The sequence below is a fragment of the Myxocyprinus asiaticus genome, chromosome 46 (assembly GCF_019703515.2).
Source record: "Myxocyprinus asiaticus isolate MX2 ecotype Aquarium Trade chromosome 46, UBuf_Myxa_2, whole genome shotgun sequence".
NCBI lineage: Eukaryota > Metazoa > Chordata > Actinopteri > Cypriniformes > Catostomidae > Myxocyprinus > Myxocyprinus asiaticus.
Genome location: NC_059389.1, coordinates 6,712,121 through 6,731,661, shown reverse-complemented (window position 1 = coordinate 6,731,661; position 19,541 = coordinate 6,712,121). Strand labels below are relative to the sequence as shown.

Here is a 19,541-nt window from a genome sequence, read left to right as displayed (position 1 = left end):
TAATATGCAGAGAAAAGTATAAGTAATCTTTGTAGGTTGGTTCCTTTAAGTATAAAAGATTAATTTACAGAGAACATATAAACACAGCTCATTTCACAGTTCATTTTTAAGAGAAGTTGGCGATTTGAGTTGACATGAGCAACTGTTCTAAAAAAAAATTAAAAAAAAAAAAAAAAGGAAGAAGCAGAGTTTAATGTTATCCAAATGTGCAGCAATGCAATTCGGGGTGCAGACAATTAAGTGCCACCTGTTAGATAGAGCAGTCAAGTAAGATTAGCATTAGCATTTAGCAACCAACATTGAAGCGACTTGACCTCCAGCAATTTCATTGTTGTCAGGGTGAATGCAACTTTAAAGTAAAGAGCCAAAAAAAAAACGTATTTCATGCTTTCGTGTCATCAAGGGTTTAAAGAAACCAACAGTATGCCGACCTCAGGAGATTTAAACACTGCAAGAGTTAAAACAGTTTTAAAGTTAAGAGCCAAAAGAAACCTATTTCATGCATTTGTGTTGTCAGGAGCATACTATAACAAATTACAAATACTCTTACTGTAACTGCTTAGGTTTTCTCAGGTAATTAGCATTTAAACACTGCAAGAGTGATTTTTTTTAAGTTAGGAGCAAAAATAATCCTATCCTAATCCTCATGTTTTTGTGTCATCAGGAGCATACTATAACGAATTACAAATATGGGCTAGGGGGAATATTAAGTAAAAAAATTTAATTATTTCAGAAAAACAGCCATAAAATGCAATGTGAATTACAGTTTGCAAGCAATGTTTTAAAATACCATACAATAAAATGACTCCAATGGTCTTGATTTCTATCTTCTTTGAGAGCACAACACAAAATAGTGAATTTCAGACTCAACTAAAGAAAGGTTTTACATACGACAGGAAACCACTCCAAGTCTCCAGCCTGGGATCATAACAGGCCCCCAGTAAAGGACTGAAAGATGCTTGGCCCCTGTAGCATGTGGAGCTCCTTTGATTAGGAAGTGGCAGTCCTCTCCCTGGCCAGGGGCTTCCCGCTTTGGAGATGGTCGAAACCCGTCTGCGACGCCTCCTCTGGCTGCTGCGGCAGTAGCGGCCATGCGAGCCTGGATCCGCGTGCCCATAATGCGACGAATTCCTCCGAAGGCAGCGTGGAACTCGGATCAGCGGCTGGGCCTGGACTCGCTCCGCCACCACAGTCAGAGGAAGGCAATCCTGCTGACACAAGATGGTGGACTCTTTGATCTCCCAGTCCGAGACATCAGCATCTTCCAAACGCTCCTTGCAATGCTCTGAGTGGCGACTTTCTTCTGAGTCGCTTCTGAAGTCCACGCTATCGCTGTCCCCTTCTGAGAAAAGCACATCTATGTGACTCTTGAACTTTAGGCTGCTTCCCTTGAGTTCCACCTGCCCTGGCAGCGGGCTATTGTCTTCCTCTTCCTCCTCTTCTTCCTCCGTCATCTGGATCAAGCTGGCCAGCAGCATGGACGGGCCCAGGAGGTGCGTATCGATATTGCTGAGCTTCCCTACCTTCTTGCGTATGGCAAAACGAGGACTGGCCTTTGGGGTGGTGGTGCTGGATCGGCGTCTACCCTTGCTTTTCTTTGCTGGTTGAGTGGCAGTGATTCGAGGTAATGAATGTAGTTGGACACTTGAGCGTCGTCGTTGGGCCAATGCAGTGGACGGAAGGCCTACACTGGAGCGGCGACGGGCACGGCCGGTTGGCACTGCAATGCTCGGTCTCCTGTGTCGACAAGCTTCAGATACGTGCCCATCGTGTGCAGGTTCTCTAGTCTCTTTCCTCTTAAAATGGCGCCGAAAAAAAGTGTCCATGGTGACTGGAATGATACAGTTTCCTTTCTAAAGTTCCTGAGGCTGTTGGTTGAAAATTGAGCTTGTCAGCATAGATCAAACATTTCAAGTTCCGAAACTACTGAAAGCTTGTCGCACTGACCCAATTGATGAAGACTAATCCTTATAAGAATAGTTAACCCAAAAATGAAAATCTTTAAAATAGAGATAATCTTGCTAAACTCAACACATCAAAACCCACATGCCATAGGTTCCCCATATCAGTAAATCTGCACAATTATTCACACTATGACATCATCAAGAGAAACACACAATAACCTAATCAACAGACTTCACAACCCTGTTGGGAAGACCATCTAAGGCCAGCTTTAAATTTCTTTATTCTGGTAATTATGAGCTTATTTGATGATGGCATGTGTACCAGCATAGCCTTGGTTGACCAAGGATATCTTGCTGGTTAAGCTAGTTGAAAAGCCTGATGGGGACACCAGCACACCAGCATCTAAATCACAACAAATGCTGGTCTTTTGAGCAAGGAAGACTGGACAGAAACATGGAAAACAAACTCTGCCTAGCCTAGCATAGATTTACCAGGGGTTTACACCAGAACAATTTGCCTTCCAAATCATGTTAGTACTATCAAAGCAAGTTGTCAACAAAAGTGTATTGTAAATCCACTGGCAATTACATCATGACATAATGACGTGCAAGGCAGTCATGGAAATTAAGCTCTACTCGACTCATGGATGTCCTGATTATCACTCAGGGATGTCCGGGGCAGATTAGAAGGGCTTTCTGACCCATCAGTTGTGGCTGCCTGTACTAAATATAGCAACCTAACTAGTCTCTATCTCATTTAGAGGCGGGCATGACAAACATCCCAGGATGCAGAATAATACTTATTGCTGATTTTTCAGGTATCTAATAACATTATTTACAGTTAATATGCTAGTGTTGTTCTAAATTAAACACTGTTTTACCATTAAAAATTGTTATAAAAAACAGCAAAGCTAAGAGAATTCTTGTACCCTCATTACCAGGCAGGCAGGGTAAGGAAGTTTCACTCACCCAAGACTAATTTCAGTCAGAGTCATGTCTAGTAATGCTCTGCAATTAGTTAAGTGGGTTCCTTTATTACTAAATGATGCTCTTAAAACCACAGCCCATGTTACTGTACATTGGCTCCACCGAAACCTTCGAAGGGTGGCAATCACATCACTGAAACATCATTGGACATTATGTTCATCGCTGATTAGTTGAAGATTAGTGGTTCTGTTTGTTAACTCTGCAACAGACTTAATTAAACAGCAAAGCATTTGAATGATTTTAAATGCTTCTAACCTGCAGCCCACATGCCTGATAGACATTAAGCAGATACAATCAAAGTATCTCGGAAAAACTCTGGATTTTTTTTTGTGGTATGGAAATCTGTATTTGTGACACTTTCAAATGATAATATTGTCGCCAGTTTGTAAATGTTGTCAGAAACACTGACATAATTTAACATCATTCAAAAAAAGTGTTCTTGTCAAAAGTAACATAGTTACTTTTTCAAATGGATTAAATAAAATTAATTTGATTTAAATAGGCTTAACTTTGTAAAGTATCAAATAAGTTCAATTAATGCCAAAATAAATGTCGTTTACCAAACTGAATTGTTTAAAACTTTCATTGTATTGTTTATATATATTGTTTAAATACTTCACATTTACTCTGAATTCATTATCTGTACACTGTTGCTGAGAGATTACTCTATTTAGTTTTGGGAAATAGGTCATACAACTAAAATGCTTAAATCTTGAAAAAATTTCAAGGAAATATACAGTATATAGACCAACATCAGCCAAAAATATTTCTCTGTCAATATTAAGTACATTTATTAATTGAATTACAGCAATTTTGTGTTACAACGCATTTGCTATTAAATTATATTATGTAATAGATATTGGCATCAGCCAAATATATATATATATATATATATAAAATCAGCCAATTGCATTGACCATCAGCCACACTGATATTGTTCTTATCTGTTCAAAACACAGTTTCTGAAAATTGGTTATCAATAAAATGTATTTTTCTCTATCATTGCCACTGTGCATTAAAAAATTGTTAACATATTTAAGTGTTTACAGTCAGTTGCACTATTATGACTCACCTAAATGTTATTATCTGCAACAGATACAGTATATGGATTTGCAGATCCTTTCGCATATAAAATATGATGACTAACCATAACAGCATGTAATCACCTGTTACAGGAACAACTGGTCCAAACTCAATGCTAATTGTCCACATACAGTACAGTACAATATAATTCTAAGGCACAATCCTACATATATGTCCTGTATTAACTAATATCCAATAAAAGACGTAAGAAGACATTATACGACCTGAGAGATCTGTTCCCCGTCTCCTTTACTGAGCATCTGCTTACAATGAATTGACAGAGGACGTCCAAGTGATGAACAGGTAAGCGTCCCCCCCCCCCCCACACACACACACACACACACAGAGGAACTACACACACCTGAAGCCTACAGAAAGAGAAGCCTCACTTTCACTCACAAGCACACATCACACTGAGAAAGCAGCGGCACACATCACAGAGGAAAGAGGCACTGACTGGGCAGGAGGTAGACGGCGGGGGGGGAACACAGGGTGCATCGAAGACTCTGGTTTAAAATAACAACCAATTATCAGCTTAACACTGGGAGTTTGTGCAAGACACGGCAGCACAAACGACTGTTGCCTGTTCTCACTTCCGATACTCATATTTCATGTTATACTGTCTTGCTGGTACATACACCAAACATGTGGTTGACATCAGGTGCTTGCAAAAATCACTTTCTTAATCAGTTGTTTTTTTCTTGTTTCCCTCTAAAAATATCTAAATATCCTTAAAACAAGATACATTTACTTTATATGCAGGACCGGATCTAGGGGGTTGCTGGTGTGGGCTTATTATCCCTATGCACCAATGTTATTTCAATTGTCATGGCGCTAACCGTAACCCTAACCCTAATACAATGTGCAGGACCTGAAGATATTTAATATATAAGAACTAGGGCTGTCGATTTAACACGTTAATTCAGTGCTATTAATTCTATAAAATATAAAGCGTTACAAAAATAAACACAATTAATCATGTCCCCAGATCGTAATAAGGAATATTCCTAACATCGAAGAAATTCAAGCTTTAAGTATCACCTGTTTTCTCCAGGGAGCAGTAAGCGAAACTTCAGCTGTATAGGCAACGCGTAGCTTATATACGGTATGTTAATGATGCGACGCAAACAAAGTGAGACGCTCCAAAAGAGTCTGTCAGGCGCAGGTATACATTGACGTATCTCGGACTTGACGTTGCCCTTATAATAAATCTCGGACTGATTGACAAATTTAATTGCAAAATGGATTGCAGTGGGCTGTAGGACAATGATAGGCTTATGTTCAGTCATATGGAAATAAACAATATATTGGATTCTTAAGGCAATTTTTGTATGGTCTTATCAATGCTTTACTTGTCTGCCACAATAATGTACTGCATTTTAATTATCTGAATTATTTTATTATATATACTGTGTGTGTGTGTATATATATATATATATATATATATATATATATATATATATATATATATATATATATATATATACACATACACACACACACACACTTGTAATTATTTAAATATAGCTATTTATCATTATTTCATCATTATATATTGAATTATTGTTATCTGAAGGGCTTTCTCAGCAATTATTTGTATATGTGGTTAATTTGAATAATTAATCAGCATAACATATAATTCATTTTATTAAACATTTTAAGCGATTGACAGCCCTAATAAAAACGTTATATTTATAATTAAATATAGGCTAAATTAAATATTATTATTACATTTAATTAAAAAAATATATGCTTATAACAAGAAAAAAGTATTTGCCAATGGGATGAGAAAAATATATATTTGGGATGAGAAAAACTATATATTTTACCGAATAACAAGACCATTTTTTGCAGTGAAGAAAACACAACTAATGGCTTTATGATGATTAATATTTTTTCGATGAATATTTTGGAAAATTGCTTCTGCTTTTGAACCAACCGTTCTGCATATTGCTTATGAAAAAGAGGACATAGCAGCAATTCTGGCATCAAACAACCTGCGGCATGCAACACCCACAGCTATGAAGATGATGCATGTGGTTTAACCCACAGGGAAAATTGTGATTTAAAAAGCACATACATTTTTAACCATTGTAAAGCTAATCATAAAGATGACAGTAAATGTGGCTTTACTCAGGACATAGTGTCTCTGTCCGTATTCACGTCCCGTAATAGGAAGACACAGCGATACTACTCCACCCCAAAAGCACAATGCATGTCATTTCCATTTCAAGTCCCTTGCGCTGTTGCATTATGGATCAACGCGAAAGCACACAGGCAAGGGGTGAATGCGCCTGAATATCAATTCGGAAACCGAGGTTTACGCCAGGGGTTTGCCTATTATCAGTCTAGGTTTAACTACAGAGGGTTAATATGGGCTACTTGATTGCGGCCCTTGTTCTTAGGTAGACTTTCGCATGTGACGGACATGCAGTAGAGAGTGCCCAAAGACTTTTAAGCGATAAGGGAGGGAGATTTGCTGGCTGTTACCATGGAGTGGGACATCATGGCAATCAAACCTTCTTAGCAGTTCTTCTCAGGGTGTACTTCAAGTTATAAGCTTGCATTTGATATAGAAAAAGATAGAAAAGAACCCCAGCGTCAGGCTAACTACTTACTCATTTTCATTTAACTGACACTTTAAACCAAATCAATTAAAGTGTAATGTAGACCCCATGAAATAAAAACTGGAGTTTTAATCTGTTAGCTTTGAGGTCATTTGTTACTGTACCTTAAAAGTTGACGAAACTATCTTTACAGTTTTAATCTTCTGGAAAGACCAAAAATATTGATGACTCATCTTGTACTGACAGGCGTTTATCCAATTTTTTGTCAAATAAAATGCTCTCTAGAATGATAAAGTCCGACCCCCTAAACCCCACTTTCTTCCTTCTAGTAATGGCAAGTAGCAAATCATATTTCACAGCTGTTTAAAAAAGGGGGAAAGAAGGAAACAGAGGAACGAAAACTGAACTTGTCAAGCAATTTTATGGGGTCTGTAAGTAATTTTTGTTGTTTCACTGCAGACTGATCTCATTGTGAATTTGACAACAGTAGATCAAAAGTTCTGCTTCTGTGATCACTGCCCCCAGTGGCCAAAGCTAGAAGCGTCATTTAACATATGGTCACGTGTGAGTTCCAGTTTCCAAGTAGGTATAGCTGCAGGCCGTAGATCTCCAAATGGGTAAGGGGTTACTCCAGAATGGGACGTGGTTACTCTAAAAGGGGGCTGCATCAACTCCAAAAGGTTAGGGAAAGGGTTAGGTAAGGGGCTCCCTATCTCTTTAATAGTGGTTTGAAGCTCCCGGCCATTTTTGGAGCAATGCTTGCGGCTATATCCTTTTCCCAGTTTCCCCAAGTAGGTATAGCAGCAGGCTGGAGGCAGAGACCATCTGAACGGGGAGCCTACAAGTTTAGCATAGAATATATAACACAGCGGTCCCATAGACATTCTATGCGCAGTACACTGGCTAAGAGACAAGAGGCCATTCTCTTTAATGGATGACTATGGAGGAGATGCTTCAGTGTGCTGAATAAACTGCTTTAGTGAGGAAATAGTTAATCACACCTGTCCGCTAATCTACAACATGTTTTACACTAAACAATCCTTTTGGAGTGAACTATGTGTGGAACTATTAATATGATAAAATTGCTGTTTTATATGGGATGTAACAGACAATTTTGTGACCGATAGGTGTCAGTTTACGGCTCTCCCCATTCAATTGTATGGTATCCGCAAACGGTTACTTACTGTCGTAACGCTAGTTGACCGTTACGCTTACTCATATGGTAAAAACGTGGAGGTTGTTATCTCAGTATAGAAGATATCTGTTGGAGACCTCCAAATGGGGGTGGAGTCTATAAAAATAGGGTGGGATCAGTTCAGAAGGGTGTGGGGTTACACCAAAGGGGGTTGTGCCAATTCCTAAAGGGGTATCACTTCCAGGATAAATGTCCACAGAGTGGCGGCAAAAACGAGTTGTACAGTAAATTGTTTTTAGTTGTAAATCATGCAGTGCAGACAACAGGAATGTATATTCTATTAACTGTACCCCCAAACCCCAACCCTAACTGTCAGTGGAGTTAAAATGTAATTTTAGAACAAAAATGTGACCTCTGAAACTTGCTCACCATTGCTTATGTGAATGCACTACGGAACCAGAACCCATGTCTCGGAAGTTGCACTAGAGGGGAAGGTGATCACATTTTAATTGATTCAAAAATGCCTTATGGAGAATGGTGCTTGTCAGTAATTCGGCAGTATGGAGTCTGCGTGATCATGTTGGTTGCACTGGCTAATCCAACAGTGATCTTGGACTTTATGCTGACATTGGTGGATACAGCATAATAGAAACCCAAAAAGACTATTCCCAGGTGTACTTGCCACCCATGATTAATTCAATATACAATAGAAATTGCACCATAATAGGCAGAGAAAAATGGAGGAGCATTTGCCTAGTCATGTGATCTTAACATGGTGGCCACCATGAGGTGGTATACTGTCCCATTTAGCTCATAGATCAACCCTTGTAGGGTTTGAACCTACAACCTTTTGGTAACCAGCCTGGATCTAAAACCACAAGGCCACATCACCCCCTATTGTAATGAGCAATATTTAGCATTTGGCATATAAAAAGGGGAACAGTAGAACTTTAATTATTTGTTTTTGTTGTATGTGACATTACTTAATATGGATGCATTAACAGATAAAAGCAGAGATAGATAACATTTTGAAGAGTTGCCTGGATAAATATACAAGTCTCTGATGTTGTAGCAAATATGTTTGATCCAAGGGGAATTGGATGGCAAGGCCACCACCTACTGGACACAAAACACTGAGGCTGTAAATTAAACCCATATAAATGTGGTCTTTGCACATACAGTGGGGTCTAAAAGTCTGAGACCACATTGACAATCCAATTCCAAATATAATTTAAACCTGAAAATAAGTTGAAAATTTTAGGATTTCGAAAATTGTAAACAAAAATATCAATAGCCATAGTCTATTTTTAATATTTACACATTTCACTTCTATGAAATTTTTTCATCAAACTGAATTGAGTAATCTTTAAATAATATAATTTTTTATAAATTCAGCATAAATGTGAAGTAGTTAAAAAAAAAATTTGTTTTTATTCTTCACATTATGCTTAATTCATAATATAAATTCTGGTGAAAGATAATTCAATTCAGTTTTAATGGAAATTTCACATACAATTGAAATGTGTAAATCTTAATTGTTTGTTTGTTTTGAGTGAATGAAAAGGGAAATTTAAACTGTCCTCCACTAATGCAATGAACTAAAAATTTATAGAGACATTTGCAAAATGCAAAATCTTGCCAGCCCATGACTGGTCAGAGGAAAATCCCTAATTTTGTCATGTCTTTTTTTTCCATTCTATCTTTGTTCTGCAAAATCGATCAGTTCCTATCATTGTATTTTCTCCACCACAATGGTCAGACCGCAGACACAATACGACATCTCTATGCAATATATCTATACAGAAAAACAGTGGTTCTCAACTGGTTTTACTTCAGGACCCATGATTGTACATTGGACATTATTTGGCGACCCAACTCAGTACCAGATTGGTTTATCATACAAAAGTAAACAAATGTATTACCATAGACTAGGCCTGAACACTAAACAAAATGATTAACATAGCATAGGATTAATAAGATGAAATTGACAACATAAAGGGTTATTTCACCCAAAAATTACATTTGTCATCATTTACTCGAGTATGACTTTTTTCTCTTCGGTGGAACACAAAAGGATACCATAGGTAGTATGTTAGCCTCAAAGCTCAATGTTTTTTTTTTCTTTCATGTTTTGAAATATGATATGTGGTTTATTTTTAGAGCCTATTTTGAATTCCATTCTAATTGTAGGTGCATGGCATCACTTCCTTTCACTTCCTCTAATCTCTCCACTGGCACTATTCCTGTAAATGCTTGGGCACATCCTGGTACACCAAAAGCTCTCACAAAACCCACATACAGGTCTTCACTAACCCACCCAGAGACACTGACCCTGATACATACTTAGCTCCAGCATAGAAAGAGACGTTAAAGATAGCTGCTGAAATGGGCCTCTTCCTCCAAGGGGTGGAACAGCCATGCAAATGAGAAAGTCGTGCAAGCTGGGACACTGGGCATGAGAGAAATGTGCTTCTACCTACGACCTAAGAAAACCAGGTGAAAGGCTTCAGTTGATGCAATCAGGGCTGTTAAAGGATGTGCAAAACCTCCTGGCCGTGAGGAATCCAGTCGAACCTATCTGTACGGCGGTGATTCACAACCTGTGAGCCTCAGGTGTCTGAGCTGTGTGTGGCATTATCAGATTACACAAATCAAAACAGCCGCTAACAGGTGCCTCATCAGCACATATGTCAGATTGAGCAAAGATACACACACAAACTCCTGGATGGAGGATTTTATGTGTTTTGAAATATTGACAGATGATTGACCGAATGATTATATGTCCTCTTTATGATGGTGTGTGTGAGCAGAGGCTATGGCAGCATGTGCTTTAACATTATGCGCTTGTGTATATTTCATAATGAATATTCCTTAACGTAAATACTACTCTACACAACCAAATATTGCACTTATATATTCAAGTAAAGTATTTTTATATAATGTATCAAGCCCTAGATTTTTACAAGAAAACATAAGTTTTGCATGTCTGTGTAAAAGTCACCAGGATGCTTGGATGTTTTGGTTGGTTGCCAGGGCATTGCTAGGGTGTTGTTGTTGATAAGAACAAAGCATTTACCCCTATATTAATTCACATCCATATGTTCTCACAAAATGTTTAAAGGAATATTCTGGGATCAAAACAAGTTAAGTTCAATCAACAAAATGTGTGGCATAATATTGATTACCACAAAAAGAATTTTTGATTTGCCCCTCCTTTTCTTTAAAAATAACCATGTTACAGTGAGGCATTTACAATGGAAGTGAATGGGGCCAATTTGTAAAAGTTAAAATACTCGCTGTTTCAAAAGTATAGCCACAAGGCATAAACAATATGCGTGTTAACATGATTTTAGTGTGATAAAATTTTCTGTGTAAAGTTACAGCCAGTTTTACAACGTCGTTGCCATGACAATGTCAACAAACCCTATATTCCTAAAACCACTGTGAAAATGATGATATAAACAAATTTACAGTTCAAATAACACATTCATTTTAACATAATAATTAACACAAGTGCTTTCACAAAATTATAAGCTCCACATTTCTGCCTTTAAACCCTCCAGAAATTAGCTTTATTCTTTTTCATTGTAAGTGCCTCACTTTAACCTCGATTTTTGTATTTTTTTTTTTAAAGAAAAGGAAGGACGAGTCAGAATTATGATGTCGATTGAGGTTAACTATTCCCTTAAAAATAAAGAAAGCGCACCAGGTAACAATGGCATTATAAAATGGCATTAGTGTTGCCAACTTTTTCGCCATATGAATATGGGACGCTTGAGCATTTTAAATGTTTCCCTGCTTAAATACGGGACAAAAGGTGTCACATATGGGACGGTCAAAATATGGGACATCCTGGCTAATAGGGGACACTTAGCATTAGCAACCCTAAATGGCATATCAAACACAAATGTGTTCACTATTACCTTTAACTGTTGAGAGCGCTGCCATATTTGTTCCTTTTTTACATGACGCCATGACTGTCAAATCAGAGATTAAGAAGAATTCAGAATTTACAACTTGTAATTTCAAGTTCTATGAAGATGTGAAAGTTTTTTACAAGTCGGAATCATAGAATTACAGTAATCTTGACATGAGGTGAACGCACAATTAAGCAAATATCAAATATGGCAACGTCCATAACACCAGCAAGTATTATAACAGTTGACATTACATTGTTAGATAAACGAGTCCAATCAAGGCTTGAATTCATGCGTCAGATCTTAATTTACCAACAGCGGCTTTGAATACTTTTTAACGGGTGCAGAGTGCAGTATTTGAGTCACAAGGTGAGAGGGTTGCCAATTGTCCCGTATTAGCAAGACGTACCATTTTTTGGCCGAAATTATGCCCGTTGATCAAACATATTGAAGGCATCATGTCCCATATTGAAGCCGGGAAATACTAAATGTGGAATGCTCTGTTTAGTTATAGAATGTGGTAGTCAGTCTCCATTATTACCAAACTGTGTGTATATGTAATTGTATTTAGGACTCTAAAACAACCAACAACCGTATTTTGCTGCTGTGTGAACGTGGCCTTTGAAAAGTGATAGCACACCTCTCCTCAATAAACCACATGATTTGAGGTACCATTCACGTCCATTGTGCAAATGGTGCAGCTTGATGTATCGCCAAAGTTTAATACTAATGGTTAGGGGTCTGTTCGAATTCTTAAACCTAAGTATATGGCAATCTTATAAGCTAAGGTAGGCATCATTACAAACTACATTATCAGAGAAAGCAAATCAAAATCTCACACTAAAACACATCCTTCATTCCATGGATGACAGAGCCCCTCACCCAGCCAGACTACTGGTGGATTCTGCTCAAAGTCTCAATTGGAAAAACTGGTTTTTCATGCTCAGAAATAGAGCAAGGGAACTTACATTGTCTGTAGTGAGATCTAAGCTGACTGCAAAACCTGCAAACATTCCAGAGACAAACGTAAAACAGTATCTGCTTCCGGTCCGAGTTATGCGATGTGTTTAAAACTGATTGGATACTTGTTAAATCTTGATAAGGCATTTTGTGCAACATTGTGTTTGCTACAAAAAGCTCCATTTAGAGGTGGAACATAAATTCTGGAAAGGCAAGTACTCGTAGTTCAACGGTTTGTGAAGCACCAAGCTTATTTTATAACAAGGTGATTTGACAGGAAATGACAAGGGGGTCCACAATCCTGGGGCTGATGGACAAGCCAAATAATCAAACTGGAAAAATTAAAGGTCAAAGTAGAATTTATAACACAATACAACAAAGTTGTGAAAGAGGGGAAGTCTTTATATTTAATTTAGGTAAAAAAAAAAAATTCTCTACCTGAGAGACGAGAGTTTATGTAACCACCAATAAAACTTAACCTTGCAGAGCAGCACACACACATACTAGCTAAATGAGCACATACCATAGACTTCTAAATAAAAAAAGGTTTTGATTTTTTAAACAAAACATAACTTACTTTATCAATCATTTTTACCTTTGAGGGTGTCCCCGAAGGGATGTTTTGTCGACTTTAACATACTTCAAGGAACAATTTCATAACCAGAGTAAAAAGGCACACAAAATACACACAAGCATGCACAGACAAGTGCACACTGAGGTTTGGGGTATGCAAACCAAATCATTATCCTCATCAACCATGATACAAGACAGTGTTGAAATGAAAAGATACAAAAACAAATCATGTTCTGTTTTCTCTGCTATTTCACATCCTCTTATTATCAATGCTTTCTCACAATCATATGCGGAAAGGATCTGTATAAAACAAGTTGAAATTAGATTAGCTCTAAAGTCAACTCAAGGTGCACAAGGTCAGGAGTGCAGAGTGCAGGTACACGTTTTCCCAACAGGTCCGACAATTATAGTGCATAATTAATTGCTTCTCCAGTCCATTAAATGTGTCTATTTTCAGATAACCACAAGAGATCGTAGGATTATTTTAGCTGCCTGATGAAATTTGTAAGTGCACATCTTAAAAATAACCTGCTGGAAAAAAATATGTCATGAGAATTATGAACATGTCAGCTTTTTTGAAACTGTACAATGGCTATATCGAGGATTGTAATGGGTTTCGTTTACAAGGTTTTGAATGGAGACAGATTTCATGGCCCTAGGACAACAGGTGGTGTCTTTCGCCACAAGGTATATCCAAACAAAGCACCGTTTTAAATTGCAAATAGACAGATCATACATGCTGTTTCTCAGTCACGAACATTTGCAAAGGCAATTAAAGTACAAAAGCACCACAGGTTTCAAAAACGTACGATATTCAGAATTGAAACTATAAGGCTACTTATTTGAACTCCAACATCTATTTCTTTATTTAACAGAAGTTGAAGTTATGGATTACATTGTCCATGAAGTTCTCACAAACCCACACACTTCTCACCCACCTTCTACCAAAGATTCGCAGCCCAGAGAAGCTCTTGCTGCTGTTGGGACACGGTTGGGCGGCAGGGGTTGAGATGGACAGGTCAGAACAAGACGAAGAAGCTGAATCTGTATCTCCGGTGTCCTCACCATCCAGTAGAACCTCCAGGGGTCGGGATAGCCCCTCAATCTCTCCGTCCGAGTGCCAATCTGACTGCTCCATCTCGGATGTCTGGCTTGGCTTCACTTCTCACAACTTTAGACTCCACAGTCACAAGAAGCCAGTCCATCGAGGTCTTCATAGCAAACAAAAAGAGTTGATAGGCAAAATGAAAAGTAATAAAAAGATAAGAACAGTGGAGAACCTTCTATGAAGCCCATCAGAGAGGGAAAAGGCAAATATGTAAGAGGAACCAGAGACCCTTTAGATGAGTAACCATTCAAGGTTTTGTGGGGTGAATGAGTTCCACAGAGTGCAGTTTATTTTAGCACAGCTTTGTCAAGCAGTCATGCAGAACAACACAGTAACAGGAAGTAGAACTTAAAGTGTGGCTACAGCTTTGACAGTTAACGATCCTTCTTTTCTTATCCATGTGCTAAAGCCAGTTGACTTCCTCCTCCACGAGTCACCTACTACATCTCAGCTGTTTGTTTGGCAAGAAGCTTCCCCCTGGCAAACTCTCTCTCTCTCTCTCTCCCTCCCTCTCTTTCACTTTCTCCACTGACAGTCGCACAGTCACTGAGGCGTGCACTCTATCCAGGAAGTGTCAAACCCAATGGAGACAGGTGTAGGACTCGTAGACGTGTAGCTACCTGCCTTTCTAGTTTTCACCCCTATGGTGAGATCTTTACCGCCCCTCTCCAATGGTGCCAGCCCTACTGACTTGATAATGTTGAAACACACACTTTTTATCATGTCTTCCCTCTGTCTCTAACACCTCCCCACAAGCTCACCCTGCACTAGCCCAAGTTAGGACAGGAGTGTGTCGCCATCTATTGGTAGATCCTGGCAATTGGTGAACCATTTGGTGGTTCTTTGCTTGATGGTATTATATACATTTCTTCTGGGACAAGAAGGTTGATATGATCGTTTCTTCAGATATAAAGGGTCAAATTGGGAAAGATAAATAGAGCCAATTGAAAAATAGAGCCAAATAAGGCTTTAGTAGTATTTCTGCAGTGCTGTTCTAACTCAGGAACAGCAGAATGGATCAGGCCTCCCTCCCACTCAGACTTAAAGATGGGTGGAGTGAGGCCCACGCCATGCTCACTATGCTATGCAGAGATTGGTTCATGCTGCCAATGTATTTCTGGTTAACTTGCTATCTTCATAAGCATTGCTTTCATCCATCATTATGTCTAAAACTGTTGGTAGATTCTAATTAAAAAATCTAATTTCATGTACATCATGAAACAGTTAGCCAAAGCAAAGTGCCAAGTACAAGTAGTACTAAAACCAACTTTGGTTAAAGGGTAAAACTCGTGAAGCCTGTAAAGAATATGTCTGGGTCATATTTTACTACCTTTAATTTATGCTGAAGTTAATAAAACAAAATATCAGTGTGTCCAGACAGGATGACAAACTTAAAAGTAAAACAACCCAATATATTATGATAATAAGAACTTATTATTATTATTATTACTTTGGAGTGAAAAATAACCCAGACATGTTCTTAGAGAGATTCACTCGAAAACAAAAAACAAAAACAATAATAATAATAATAATAATAATAATAATAATAATAATGCTCATGAAGCCACTGAAATATTAATGTGAAATTTTGGCAGAAATTGATTTAAAACAATATATGAAAGCACATAAGCTGTTGCACCATGCTCTGTTCTTGACATAGTGAAAAGTCCCAGCAATGTTAACTTTGTCCTAGTTACTGTGAGGTCAGAGTTCACCATATTTCATACATGTTCAGATCTCCAACGGTATGAAGCACAGCAGAAGAGAAGAGCCCTTCTACTATGCAACATCCACGGAGATGATTTTCATAAGCACATGGATATAATCCCCTCCTACACGTTTGGGTTTTGTTAGATAACATACTAGGCAGCTCAGGTAGGAGAAAAAAAAGACAAAAATGTGGGAGGAAAAAAGAGGAAGGGTGAAAGGAAAGAAAGAAGGAAGGATGTAAAGAAAGAAAGAAAGAAAGAGGAGGAAAAGAAGGAAGAACAAAAAGAAAGTGGAAGGAAGGAAGCACAGAGAAGGGATGATAGAAAGGATGGACAAAAATGATGGGAAAGAAGGAAGGACAAAAAGAAAGAGGAGGGAAGGAAGGAAGGAAGGATGTATGAATAAATGAATGGAAGAAAAGGATGGGAAGGAAGAACAAAAAGAAAGAGGATGGGAAGGAAAGATGGATGAAAAGAAAGAGAAGAAAGGAAGGACAGACAAAGAAAGGAAGGAAGGAAGGGAGAAAGCAATGATGGATGAAAAGGATGGAAAAGGAGGAAAGCCAAAAAGAAAGTGGACGGAAGAGAAGGAAGGAAGGAAGAAACACATAGTTTGAGGAAATTCATGTCAGTAAATGTGATTGCTGCTGTTTAAGCTTAAATCTGAGATTAAAACTGGATGACACCACACAGAGGTGACGACACAGCTGGCTGTCCTTAAATAAATATTAAATATTTTTGTGGTTAGTGTTATTTTTATCCTGCTATTGATACCTAACAATGCAGGATGACTGCTGTAATGGGAGGAGCTATAGGTTACAGAGCGTGACACATACGGTACATTATGTTTGTCCAGAGGCGAGCTCTGTTGCATAATATGACATTTAAAATAGCTCAAGAGAATCTCAGGGCATTCTGTATATAGGTGCCTCAGAGCATGCTGGGCCACATGATCAATAAGATACTTTTGCTAATGATTATTTGTGATCATAAGGAACTATGTTGATGAATTAATAAGTTGCATTCAATGCTGCATAAAATGTAAAACTATTTTAATTTTACATGTAAGCCACTCTACAGCAGATTCATTTCAACCACGAACACTGGGGTTTAAAAGGAAAAATTATGGAAACGTTTGGTCAAAAAATGAAGAAAATACTCTTTGGAACATTCACCGAAGGAAGGAAGGAAGGAAGGAAGGAAGGAAGGAAGGAATGATAGAACATAGAATCATTTTCACTAGTGCTCTGAGTTTTTGAAACCACTGTAGTTTTGTGAGTCTAACATCCTATTTGGCCGTGTCTATGAGATATATTAAAAGATGTTAATATAATCTGTGATTCCAGTTGAAATGCTGGTGTCCAGTGGGTTCCTACAGTGGCATCAACCAAGAACAAGCTGTATACATTATGTATCATTTTTTATGGTCCTTTTCAACTACCACTGGTCCATCTGGAGGACATTTTCAATTCAACACAAAGTCAATTCAGGTAGCAGAGGTGTCAGCTGAGGGCAACTAACAAGCACCTCCACTCTCAAACAATCACCACCTCTTCAGAAGTGCTGTTGCTGGTGAAAATTTTTCGAAAGCATCAATTATAAGTAATTTTGACCAAACTACCTCACGTCTAAAGCCCTTTTATTCCAGATGTGACACATTTATGGTCAAAGTGTTCTCACCTGATACAAGCCTTTTGACAGGTGAACAGACGAAAGGCAGCTATTTGACATTGAAATCATCATGGTAATTATAGTTTCGAATTTTTCATTTAGTTTTTCATTCTATTTTCAATTTGTCCTTTCAAATTAGTTCAGCTTTCACTTTATGACTGTTAGTTTTAGTTTAGTTTTTCCAGTGTTCTCTAGTTTCATTATAGTTTTAGTTTTAAGTATATTTAGTTTTTATTTTAGTTTTTGTTTTAGTATTTTAGGGCTGCCATAGATGTTAAGTGATACCATCAAATGGTTTTAGCAAACTTTAGACCGATTTCTAAATTGCCATTTCTTTCTAAGGTCCTAGAGAATGTCGCTCTTAGCCAATTGCAGAGTTTCTTGGACCAAAATGCTGTTTTTGAGGCTTTCCAGTCGGGGTTTAAAGCTCACCATAGTACAGAATCATCTTTGTTAAAAGTACTTAATGACATCTTTATATTAATTGATTCAGGACACTCTGTGATCCTTATGCTTTTAGACCTTAGTGCAGCATTTGATACTACAGATCATGGGATCCTTATCTCCTGCCTTGAGGAGGTGGTGGGTATTCAGGGTACTGCTCTCAAATGGTTCAAGTCTTTATTGTCAAATAGAAGTTTTTCAGTCAATATTGGTCAGGTTTTTCTTCTTCAGCCACTCTTACTAGCGGGGTTCCACAAGGGTCCATCCTTGGCCCTATCTTGTTTTCGCTATATATGCTGCCCTTAGGGTCTATTTTTAATAAGCATGGTATTTATTTTCACTGCTTTGCAGATGACACGCGAATCTATATGCCCCTGAGAAAAGATGATAAGAGTGCTCTAGATTCACTTTTGAATTGTTTAAATGACAATAATCAAAATAATTAAAAATAATCTTTTTCCAGTCAGATTTTCCAGTCAGTTTTACCAAAGACGAACTGCTGAACATTCAACAGCTTATACCAGACAGTCTTTTCCCGGTTTTTGAATATTCAGACGTTTTGCTGGACATTTTAGTTGGAGGCACGGCTTTGTTGTTCAGGAGACGCAGGCGAGGGAGACGAGCTGGTGCGCTGGTCAAACTCCATCGGCGCGGCTTTCGAACAGCCCTGCCGAGCATTCATCTTGCAAATCTCCGCTCTCTTCCTAACAAAACGGACTAACTACATCTCCTCACCTGCACAAACAAGGACTTTTCAACCTCTGCTGCCTTGTGCTTCACAGAAACCTAGCTGAGTGAAGCCATTCCAGACAGCACATTACATTCAGCTGTTCAGAGTTAACAGGGAAAACGTGAGGCGGTGGAACATGCTTTTACATCAATGAAAGTTGGTGCACAGATGTAACAACGTTAAAGAGGATGTGCTGTCCTAATTTGGAAGCGCTCTTTATTAACTGTAAGCCTTATTCGGGTGAGTGTGTATATCGCGCCAAACGCGTGTGTGAACACAGTGCTGCAACAGCTGACTGATCAAATCACAGACACAGAACAACAATACCCGGACTCAATTATTATTATTCTTAGTGATTTTAACAAAGCAAATCTCACATGTGAACTGCCCAAATACAAACAGCACATTACATGCCCCACCAGAGACAGGAACATACTGGATCATTGTTACGCAACAATAAAGGATGCATATCGCTCTGTCCCTAGAGCAGCTTTGGGACTCTCTGATCAATGTCTGGTTCATCTTCTTCCAACCTACAGGCAGAAAATAAAATCAACCAAGCCAGTAGTAAGGACTGTAAAGAGATGGACCAATGCAGCAGAGCGGGAACTACAAGCCTGCTTCGACTGCACGGATTGGAGTGTTTTTGAGGCTGCAGCCACAGACCTGGATGAGCTCACAGATACTGTTACATCATATATCAGTTTGTGTGAGGATATGTGCATTCCTACTAGGACTTATTTAAAGTTCAAC

General features: G+C 38.3%; 2 protein-coding genes across 5 annotated transcripts in view; both read right to left on the bottom strand.

The window, feature by feature from the left end:
• The window catches only part of LOC127435992 (diacylglycerol kinase zeta-like), a 41,139-nt gene extending 26,171 nt beyond the window's left edge, over positions 1 to 14,968 (bottom strand). For 3 of the 4 annotated variants that reach the window (XM_051689856.1, XM_051689858.1, XM_051689857.1), the window contains exon 1: positions 14,065 to 14,968. In XM_051689856.1, coding sequence (XP_051545816.1) covers positions 14,065 to 14,264 — 200 coding nt within the window. In that variant the 5' untranslated portion in view covers positions 14,265 to 14,968. Of the gene's footprint in view, positions 1 to 3,963; positions 4,035 to 14,064 lie in introns of those variants that run through there. The other variant, XM_051689859.1, reaches the window with a different exon arrangement.
• Positions 836 to 4,225, bottom strand: LOC127435994 (uncharacterized). The gene is made up of 2 exons (XM_051689860.1): positions 4,199 to 4,225; positions 836 to 1,868 (listed from the first exon to the last, which is right to left on the bottom strand). Exon 2 carries the CDS (start codon positions 1,824 to 1,826, stop codon positions 867 to 869), a length of 960 nt encoding a protein of 319 aa, XP_051545820.1. The 5' UTR covers positions 1,827 to 1,868; positions 4,199 to 4,225; the 3' UTR covers positions 836 to 866.
• Positions 14,969 to 19,541: the final 4,573 nt, after the last annotated feature.

What these genes read in the sequence shown, in the direction of transcription:
- LOC127435994 (XM_051689860.1), bottom strand. Translation starts at nt 1,826, where the DNA reads ATGGACACTTTTTTTCGGCGCCATTTTAAGAGGAAAGAGACTAGAGAA.